The sequence below is a fragment of the Lissotriton vulgaris genome, chromosome 2_2 (assembly GCF_964263255.1).
Source record: "Lissotriton vulgaris chromosome 2_2, aLisVul1.2, whole genome shotgun sequence".
NCBI lineage: Eukaryota > Metazoa > Chordata > Amphibia > Caudata > Salamandridae > Lissotriton > Lissotriton vulgaris.
Genome location: NC_141688.1, coordinates 208274870 through 208286089, shown reverse-complemented (window position 1 = coordinate 208286089; position 11220 = coordinate 208274870). Strand labels below are relative to the sequence as shown.

Below are 11220 nucleotides of genomic sequence, written 5' to 3'. Positions count from 1 at the left end.
CGAGCCTCCCCTACACATCAGGCCCGCATCATCACTCCAGGAATTCAGGAAAGTTCTGAAGACCGGACTGCTCAAATGAACAGAGTACCGCGAAGCAGCTAGCATCTCCAGTGCCTTGAGATCCTCATAGGTGATTTGCCATGCTTGGTAAAACCTGATTGATCAAGAACTAGGTTTCCTTTATGGATGTGTGTAAAAGCTTTGATCTTGCAAAATATAAAATACACCATAACTTTGGATTTATTTATGATTTTATTTGTAACCAGAGAAAACTCTAGAAAAATATCAATGTGGTATTACAAACAATTTCATTATGTTCAGGTGCCCACCAAGTCCACAAGAAAATGCTCACACAGAATAGCAGACTATGAAATCAACCTTGGCACAAATGAATAGAGCGAGAAAACAGAACGGCGGCATTCAGCAATTTTGATATAGGTGTGTTTTAGGTGCAGATTTCCTAATTCAGTAGATGTCCAGATATCAAATTATGTAAAACAGGTGAAGCACTCAAAAAGATTTAACTGGTTCTTGCTTGCACAACTAATTTACAAGCACTTATGGAGTTACTCCATTGGGAACACTCAGCTGGCTACTGAATGGTGTGGGTCGGGTCAGTGACCGTCTTTGGAAACTCAATATTACTACTTCCGATGTAAGCTTAATGTTCTCTTGGCAGCATGCTGATGGTGATACTGTGTCATGTGGTGAGGGGGATTCTGCTAGGTGCTCTAATTGTTAGGAAAAAAACAAGTGTCCTACTTTAGAATGCCACAAGCTCTTTGACAAAAGACATCACACATTTCTGCCCCAAGTGGACACACTGTTGCTTTGTGCTGATGTTAGAACGATGGTTGATTACATTTAATTTACAATGTCACAGCAATGTCAGGTAGCAATAAAACATACTATTCTATTAGGTTAAATGTGCCACTTTGCTTGTAGTATATCAAGGATTCATCAGATATTTGCTATTTGATACAGTTGCATTAGGAAACCAAAGATACCATATAGAGGGTTTAAATCTGAAATTCACAAAACTGACACTATTTAGCATACATATACAATAACAGAACCTATCATGCAGCCTGAAATTCATCCTCTTAAGCTTTGGAGGACTGAAATATATTCACATACATTTCACTGGCTTGCTGCTTTCTCACTTGACCACAGATGCAGACAGCCTGTACGTATGGATTACGAGGCACGGTTCACAACCTTGGTTTGTGATGACTAGCGCTTGTGGATTTCAAATCTTTGTTATAAGCGCTTCTGCACCTTTACCGACTCCTTTTCTTTGTCACAAGTCCACTAACATCTGCTGAAAGCCTAAAATAGAGATTTCTTTTATAACAATGAAAACAGACTTTTTAACAAATGATAAAATAGGCATTCCTACAGCCCACCTTAAAGGCCCTGCACCAGTACCTGCCGATCATTTCCTATCCTGGAAAGGTCATATTTTTTAAAACAAATGGTGTGAGTTGGAATATACTAGAAGTCTGTCACTTTCCAAAGTGCGCAAAGGAATAAACAGAAAAGCTCTTCCGGTTCACTGTATGAAACCAAAGTTATTCCTGCGAAGCTTTTTTCGCTTAAAGGGAAACCCATAGTCATTAATGCACAAAGCACATATACAACAATTCTGGTCTAAGGTTTGGCCCTCTTGATATGCTTTGGAGGAGTATAAAATGCACCAGGCACCCCTCTCCCGGCTCCCCAATTTAACACACAAAACACTTTTACCCAAATTTACCTTCACCCCTTTCAAAATGGGTGTCTATTCAAGATGGGTCTGTTCCAGTTTTCGTAGAAGGTTTACATTTTCTGTAACAGAGCAGTCCAAGTGGGTCAATGGGGGCCTGACGGATGCACAAATCCTGGACCCAACGTTGGACACCCCTAATCTACAGCGATTGGATAAGCAAGAAGAGCCCTATTTCTATCGAAGCTTCAACTATCATCAGCACATTTTTAATAATTTGATTGTTTTGTCACTATCTGCTAAGAGATCTCGAGTGGCCCTGAGCCAGGAGAAAGCAGCACTTTTAACTCGGTTTTTTGCTTTGCATTCTAAAACTTGTAGACTTGCATTTGTAGTGGAAAGGTTTACAAGTAATAGAACTAGAACAAGAGGCAGGTTGAAGACCAAAGGCCTGATTTAGAGATGGCAGACTGGTTACTCCATCACAACTCTATGGCTATCCTGCCTGCCTTATATGAAGGGTAATAGGATATAATGCTCTGATAGTGGTCACGTGAGAGAGGAATCGGTCCCCAAACTAAATCAGGCTCTAACTCTTTACAATGGACATGGCAGGACCACCTGAGAAGGACCGATCGCATGATCCTGTGCAGTTTCTGCAGCTGGTTTAGAAGCAAACCCACACCAGTGCAAGCATTGTGACGAGGCTGAAGATGGCCTTGTTGACGACGGTCATCCCACCGCTGTTGCACAGTTCCTTTTGGCAGCAGTAATAAGAAAAGTTGCTGATGCCATATTTCTTTGCAATTAACTCATTTTTGCAGGAGTTGTACGGTATGCAGGCGGTAAGTCTGGCGGAGCCTGGAAAAAAAGAAACATGAATTAAAACTCCTACGTGCATAACTTAAATAAAATACAAAACTCTCGGTTTAGAATGTATGCTTGCTTAAACTATTTTTATAGTGGACTACAAACAGCAGCTGCGGACGGTACAGACAGGACAACGTAGGTGATTGCTTGCATTTAACATGGGCTGACATCACCCGAGGTGGCATCCTTTGCTAACATTACTAACAATGCTGACTATCAAATTTTTTAATGAACTAGAATTAAAGTGAATCAACTGCATGAAATTTAGTAAAAATAAGTCTAAAACTCTGTTATTGGAAACGTGCTACTGCCTGCAGGTAGGGTGGCCCCTCCAGCAACCTTGGTTTTATTAATACAAGGAGATTGTCATGTTCGAACTAGAAATTCTCAAATGCTTGCCAGTTGCATCAATCCACTTGCTCTTCTGGACCAGAAGTTCTGGTCAGGAAGAGGAGAATCTCTGCTGTGGACCACCAGCGAGTTAGTAGGCAGGTTCTGGCCTCTGATGTACACCAGGTCATATACTACTTTTTAGGTCTCGCCTGTCAATGCGCATGCACATTGAGCGGAGCGAGACTATAAGGGCTTAAACAGAGGTTTAGCTAGACTGGCGATTTGATGCTGTGCCCGTGCGCTTTTAGGTCAATGCGCAAACGCATTGAACTAAAATGCGCGTGCACAACATCAAATCGCCAGCCATCTGTTCCCCAGCTTGGCGCCTCCGCTCCTGCTCTCTCCTGGCTGCTCCTCCTCTAATTATTCACGGCCGGCCGTACTTTCACTTTCACGGCCGGCAGGCCGTGTCTCGTTTTATTTATTTTTTTGCTTTTTTTTTTTCACTCTCCGCCTACCCTTCTCCCTCGCTCGTTTCTCATGCCTCAGTCCTTCCCTCTCTCTATTTGCCTACCTCCCCCTCCATTCACAGTCCCTCCCTTACACATATTTCCGTCTCTGCTCTTTGCAGCATTTGTTGTCTCTGTTTCTCTCACATATCAGCTCTCGCCCTCCTCCACTGCCCATGCCCCCATTCCTAAACACTTATCTGCCTTTCCGGGTTCTGTGCCCCGCCCCACCACAGAGACCGCTGCCCCACACCCAAAGACGCTGCCCCACCCCCTTTGCGCGCTTCTCTCCTCATCCCGTTCTTGATGGACATTGTTGTAGTTTGTGAGCTTCTCTCTCACCGCCTCACCAAACATACATGCACACAAGCTCTCTTGACACAAACAAACATCCACACAGACACACAAGCACCCTTGCTTACAGACCACAAGCTCTCTTGACACAAACATCCACACAGACACACAAGCTACGTTCCCAACAAGCCGCGCGCTTCTGTAAACCCGAGCGCGCAGTGCCATGTGTGGCGCGCGCACTCACAGCACATCCCGCGAGAGTTTTCGCGCCGCCGCTTTTAAAAGGCGAGCGGCGCGAAAAACGGGTATTTCCTGATTGCGGTGGACGGAAGACTTTCCTGATTGCGGTGGTCGGAAGGCGGCAAAAGTGATCACCTTGAAGTGGCAGGTACGTTTTACAATATGGGCACTTGCATTTGTAGCTTACCCCAGCAGCGAGACCTGCCGCAGGCGCTTTTGGATTCAGATGAAGCCCCGCACAGTATCATTTTGATTATATGCAACCTTTGCGGACAGGGTGCCAGCTGTGCGGTTGGAGGCACATTTGAGAAGTGTTTACATGTGGTTCTGAGGATGAGAACCTTGATGTACTGTATTTCCCAGTTATACAGCGCGAAATCGACCCGAGGCAATTGGAGCGCTAGCGCTGTACACGAGCAACACTAAAAACAAACAAAAAAACCACTGTTTTATGCATTTTCGTTTTTTTGGCGGCCTGCTTTCTGCATTAAAGTTTGTGCGCCGGCAGAACCGGGTCAGGTTGGAGCATGAAAATAACAGTAGTAGCTAGCAAGCCTTCTCCATCTAAGTGACGCCGCCGCCGAGCTCCGTTTACACTTTTAATTTCCTTCGCCGCCGAGCCCCATTTACACAGTTAATTTCCTTGCTCAAACAAGCCTCTGCACACAGTGTCATTGCATTTGGTGGGCCACGCTGCAAATTAAATCTGTTGTCTATGTAGCATTTCGCCAATTACTTCTATGGGTCTTGTCATTAATGATAACATGTAATTTAATTAAATCGAAGCCCAGCGGCCGTGATTGGTGACGAGTGACGCCCTATTGTACATGAACAGCGCCGAGCAGGCGGAGTTCTTTTAGCATCCTTTACTGGCAGGCATGCTGGAGGACACGGGACAGCGGCAGGTGGTGCTGGGCGTTTTGGGGAGGGAGGGGGCAGAGGGAATACTTTTCGATACCCCATCAGGCCGAACTTTTCTCTTCCTGCTAAACTGCCACATATGGAATCTCATTGCTTCCTGTTATCTCAGCTAGCTCCAAGACGCCTTTTTTGGCATTCAAGCGCTTTAGAAGAGGTGAGAAGCTTTGGATAATTAGGCCGACATTACAGAAGTGTGGAGTTACATGCACCACAAAGAGAGGGAAAACTCTGCCAGGGAAGACAGAGGGGGAGACAGGTAGGAGCAGACAGAGGTGGTGATGACAGGAGAAGAGGGAGGAAGGCTTGGTACCGAAGGATAGGCAGACATTGAGGGGAATGGGGGGTGCAGACATGGGGTACCCCTTTCCTTCAGACGAGTATTTATTCTTAAATTCTGTTTGTTGTTTTATATAGCACAGACTTCACAGGATTTCAGAGCGCTGTACATAGTTTGTGTGAAAGCACCTGGCAGAAGTCAACAAAGTGTTAACTGGACACAGAGCAGAGAAAATACTACTTACATTACAGCTAGTGTTTGAGGAATGCATGTGGGTTAGTTGCAGTGATATAAGGGGTGGATAATAGGGCATTAGGTTAGTTCAATGCAGTGTATGCTGGATATCACGGGCCAAAGGAGCCCTAGATTAAATATTAGACATGATGTCACATATAGATGCAGCAGTTTCAGGTGTAGGTAAATTAGAGCCTAGGATGAAGCAACGATTGCCAAGTACAGACACCAATAAATCAATCTATGAATCAACTACAACAGCAGTGTGTGTGAGGCATGCGTATTCATGCAAGAGGGACGTATGAGCAAATACTCTAGAGTAAAGGTTGAAAAGCATAGGAAAATGCACGAGGACAGAGTAAGACAAAACAACGCTGAATAGGGCATAATTGGTGAAAAGAGGCCTCAGAGGGTAGAGATTAATGGCAAAGGAATGGTAATGAGAGATGGTTGAGCCCAGAAATGGGGGAGGTTTGGTAAACACAGAGCTCTGTTCCCCAGCAACGACTGACGAAGACAGCGGCATGTACCAACTTGTGTCTGTGGGGTGGACGAGTCCCCCATCTATATGTCCAAGAGCGGGAATCCAACACTTGTCAGAGTTCAGCCCTACTCTACACTTCACATGAAAGTTGCCAAAGAACTCCATGTGTGTGCAGTTCTGTGGGGCTGGCACATGCAGGCCATTAGGATTGGTTTCCTTTTGGGGATATATGTTAGTGTCTTTGAAAGAATAAAAGTGCTGTGATTTTTTTACATATATATATAATTGTTTGAATCGAAGTGACATTCCTTAGTTCCAGCACCACAGCGTACATTTTAAAAGTAATACGAGTAAGGTTTTTGTGTCTGATTATACACTGCATTATAGGTCTCATAGATCTCATTTCAGTACATATTAGGAGGGTGGTTGATATTTAGGGTCAGCCCTTACAACAACTAAATTAGTACACACTTTGAGTCTTGATATATTCCATTTTGTGCTTTTCGATTACAGCAGAGAAGGAGTCCTCTTGCAGGATTACAGCTGGTGTGGTTTGTGGCACACTAGCAGAAGCAGAGGAATAGCTTGCAGCTAAGCTCAGAGCAGGGCTTCCGGGTCAAGTTTGCGCTATATAAAACTTCAAAAGAACCAGGCCTCTGCCATTTCATATCATCACAACCAATCTTTCTCTCTTTGTAACTCCCTAAATGAATGAAGTCATGCTTTACGCTACGAACACAGCAGTGTACATTGTTCGATCATCCAATTACTTCACATTGTCCGAAAACATTGCAGGAGGTCGTCATAATCTCCCATTGGAATACAGACTCTCTGTACCAGGGCGTTCCTCCCGTATAACAGCAAGATTACAGGAGGTGCAAAATGCTGCAACTTGACTGATCCAAACGGGCTTTTTAAGTGGGATTAAAAGAGGGTTGATTTTTTGGCAGTGCTGTTTGTAAACGTGTTCACAGTGGAAGGAGAAACCCATCTAGACATCTTTTGGATTTATAACATTACTTCCCAAATCCAAACCTGCCCTTCACTGCCTATTGCTTAATCTGTAACTTGCCTGGAAGTTTAAGTAACACAGAAATTAGCAGTGAGGTGGAGGTCTTTGTGGTGCAGCAATGCCCAAAGTGAAGGGGGGGGTCGGGGGGGAGGAAGAGTGAGCACATTGAGTACCGCCTAAAATGTGAGTTGTGCTGCATGGTTACACACAGACAGACACAGACAGACAGACAGACACACACACAGACAGACACAGACAGACACAGACAGACACACGCACACAGACAGACAGACACACGCACAGACACACGCACACAGACACACGCACACAGACACACGCACACAGACACACGCACACAGACGCAGACATACAGACAGACACACAGAGAGACAGACAGAGAGACAGACAGAGAGACAGACAGAGAGACAGACAGAGAGACAGACAGAGAGACAGACAGACAGACCGAGAGGGCCGACCAAACAGTCATTGGGCACTTTGGTGTGGGCAAACCACTCCTCCCCTGCTCGGAGAGCAGAGCAGTCCGGCCCACCTGCCAGCTGCAAAGCAGCAGGACATGTCAGGAAGCATAAAATGATAATAACTTAAAAGTTATTATAATATCATGTTTCTCTTCTTTACACTGCTTAAAAGCGGTGGGGGATGCTCCACTGCCAAAGAGGAGGATCCTCCCCTGATCAGTACAACAAGACACAAGAAAAACCACATGCAAGCATCCTTTCAATCAGGATATAAAGCTCATCAGAGCACCAAACTCAAGCCCAATCAAAATTGTGGATGACTCCTTTGAGCTAGTTTTACACATCACAGAAGGTGTAACACATAATACAGATTTTTAGACCAGTTTAACGTAATGAATGCTAATAAGGAAGTACATGGGCACATGCCTATTTGCCTAAACTGGAATCCCAGGTAACTATTTGGTTGTTTTTTTCTATTGGAGTATCTGGCCAGTCCCATTCATTATTTGTAACTCGTAGAGCCTTTGCTAACCATCTTGTTTTCAATTGCAGGTTTGCAGTCTGTTAGGTATTCGGATTTGAATGGTCAGGCGTGAGTACCCACAAAGACAAGGTAATTCTGTTTATGTTCCACATTTGATTTTGGAGGGTGCTGGGTAAATAGATTCACAATCTGCACCCCATTTCTTTTGCAGGTTTGTGAGACCGTGTTACAAATACAGTTGTACAGGCAGACGTGAGTAGAGGCAGAACAAACAGGTAATTGTTTGGTAGAGTTACATTGTGGTGCATCTTATACATTGTAGTATAACAACATACCTTACATATGTTTTCTTCCATTGCAGGTTCTGTAGACAGTACCCCACACATTTGAACAGGCATACGTGAGTACAAGCACAACAGGTAATTGTTTGATAGAGGTAAACTGTGGAGCATCTTGTACATTGTAGTATAACAACATACCTTACCCATGTTTTCGTCCGTTGCAGGTTCCGCAGACAGTACCCCACACATTTGAACGGGCATACGTGAGTATAAGCACAACAGGTAATTGTTTGGTAGAGTTGAACTGTGATGCATCTTGTACATTGTAGTATGACAACATACCTTACCCATGTTTTCGTCCGTTGCAGGTTCCGCAGACAGTCCCCCACACATTTGAACGGGCATACGTGAGTACAAGCACAACAGGTAATTGTTTGGTAGAGTAAAATTGTTGTGCTTCTTGAACATTGTAGTATAACAAAATACCTTACCCATGTTTTCTTCTGTTGCAGGTTTTGCAGACAGTACCCCACACATTTGAACAGGCATACTTGAGCACAAGCAGAACAGGTAATTGTTTGGTAGAGTTCCCTTATGGTGCACATGGCATATTGCTGTATCACAAATTCGCAATGTGCTGAAATAATCTTTACTTCTATTGTAGGCTCTGCGGACAGTGCTATATTTAAGTTTGGAAGAGCAGGGCAGGGCAGTGAACAGAAAAATCCAGGTAATTGCACTCTATGTTTTGCCGGCAAAGCATCAGTACTATGTGACAGATTGCAATCATGAGCATAGGCAACAACTTTAGCCAGGTTTCTTTATTTTGCAGGCTTTGTGGCGTAGCAGGCTAAACCCAGTTCTCACAAATATGTTCAAGCGCAAAGCTGTACCTTCTGCAGAGTGCGATGCTTCACCACAAAGGAAGAAATGTTGCCTTGTTTTCAAGGAAGAGTGGATGAAAGAAATTGTGGAGGCTGAGACACAGAAATCCCGAAGCAAGGTTCGCGTCCAACTTGGGGAACTATTTCAATACAGTCCAGACGTGGGCTTGATTTGCAAAACATGTGCCGAAGCCAAGATTGTTGGGGACTTTTCTACAGGGAAGAAATGGAGTGATGGCTGGAAACTGGATTACCTGAAACGTCATCTAATTAGCAAAGTTCACGAGTCTGCCATTGTGATATTGAGAAACAGAAGTGCTGCTGCCAGGTTTGGTTTTGGAGTGCGAGCAATGCTGACAGAAACTGCCACTGACAAAGCGAATAGAAGTAGTTGAACGACAAAGATCCCTGCCTGATGAAATAAAGATTCTCATAAACAACGTGTTGCTGGCAGTCAAGATGAACACTTCAATGTTATCTGTACAAGACATCCATGACCACCTAGCTTTGTATGTGAAGATACCAGACAGCTTGAGGAGCAAGAACTATGCCTTTGAGTTCCTTGAGGCCATCAATAGCGTGATACACTGTGAAGCTATGGCAGAACTTCGTAACGCTTTGTATCACACACTGATAATTGACGAGAGCACAGATATTTCTGTTACAAAAATGCTCATCCTGTACTTCAAGTTCCGACCTGTAACCTCAACAGAGCACAAAACACTGTTTGGGGGCATAGTGAAGCTGACTAGTTGTAATGCTGAGGCTATCACTATTGCTGTGAAAGAATTCTACACTGCCAATGAACAGGACCTCATGAAAATGGTCATGTTCACATCCGATGGTGCGTCTGTGATGCTGGGTAAAAATGGTGTTGCTACTCGCCTTAAGCAATCCATTCCCCATCTAGTTGAGCAGCATTGTGTCGCTCATCGTGAAGATTTGGGAGTTGATGATGCCTGGAAGAGGGTTCCAATGATTAAAGAGATGGAGACATTGAGGACTGTCTACACTGTGTTATCCAGATCTCCTGCAAGGAAGTCCAAGCTGGATGAAATGGCATCGGTCACTGATTGTGAAGTGGTCTCTTTTCGACCATTGAATGAAGTCCAGTGGCTTTCAAGGCATTTTGCAGTTGGTGCACTTATTCGGAATTACGAGGTTGTTCTTAAGTACTTTGAGCATGAGAAAGTTGAAGAGAATGATCCAGTTGCTAAATATTGTTACAAAAAGCTATCTGACTCAAACTACCATATTTCCCTTGCAGTACTTAATGATATTCTGAGTGAATTTGCATCTTTGTGCAAACTGTTCCAAAAAAGTTATTTGACTACTGTAGAAGCTGTACAGTGTGCAAGAGCAAAGATTGGCCAAATTAAGCAACAGTATTTGGGGGACACTGTCTTTTGGAGCAGCAATGTAAGAGATCTGATGGTGTTGTACAAGGAAAGGCAAGAGTTTGACAGTGGGCCTATTTTGTCTATTGTTTCCCTTCTTTGTGAGCACATGCAAAAAAGGTTCCCTGAAGATGAACTGAAAGAATGGGCAAGTTTTGAAATCCAGGCAATAGCAACACAATCCCATTTTGATTTTGGGACTGAAAATATACAAAGACTTGTTAAAAAGTATAAAAAGGTCTTGGTCCTGGGTGATTGTGAGACACCAGAAGATGTTGTACGACAATACAGAGACTATAAATATGTGGTGGCAGAACATGTAAAGGGTGGGTTATTTACCACCTTTCAAGACATGGTGAATTTCACTGTACGCAATGCTGCTCAGTATAGTGTGGTGTCTCAGCTTGTTGATATCTGCGCAACATTTCAAGCTTCTAGTGCGGATTGTGAACGAGGATTTAGCCTCATGAATACTATCAAGAGCAAATTGAGGAATAGACTAGAGCAGAAGCATTTGGATATGCTGATGAGGACAAAGGCCTACCCCCTGAATGGGAAAGTTGACCTTGACAGAGTTTATCAGCACTGGAAAAATGGCAATGATCGCCGTGAGAAGCAACCCTGTCACCCATCTAGTGATGCCACTTGACATGTCTGAACGTCCCTCTCCCACAGTCCATGCTTGCCTAGATGTCAGTTTTACAAACTATGTGTGGAGGGATAGCCCAACGTTACTCAGTAGTTTTCACTTCCAATTGTAAATATGTTATGTCATTTTTGTAACTTATTGTGTATACGTGATATTGTATAGGATCT

At 43.9% G+C, this 11220-nt stretch overlaps 2 protein-coding genes across 2 annotated transcripts in view; one reads left to right on the top strand and one right to left on the bottom strand.

Annotated features, from left to right (window-relative positions):
- Window positions 1-239: 239 nt before the first annotated feature.
- Window positions 240-11220, bottom strand: part of LOC147729247 (CD59 glycoprotein-like) — a 141627-nt gene continuing 130646 nt past the window's right edge. The window contains exon 4 of the mRNA XM_086959549.1: window positions 240-2566. Within this exon, the coding sequence (XP_086815675.1) occupies window positions 2373-2566 (194 nt within the window). The 3' untranslated portion in view covers window positions 240-2372. The remainder of the gene's footprint in view (window positions 2567-11220) is intronic.
- LOC147729248 (E3 SUMO-protein ligase KIAA1586-like) lies at window positions 8995-11053 on the top strand. Its single transcript, XM_086959899.1, has one exon. It carries the CDS (start codon window positions 9467-9469, stop codon window positions 11051-11053), a length of 1587 nt encoding a protein of 528 aa, XP_086816025.1. The 5' UTR covers window positions 8995-9466.

Excerpts from the sequence above, each read along its gene's own strand:
- LOC147729248 (XM_086959899.1), top strand. The coding sequence starts at position 9,467 with ATGAACACTTCAATGTTATCTGTACAAGACATCCATGACCACCTAGCT.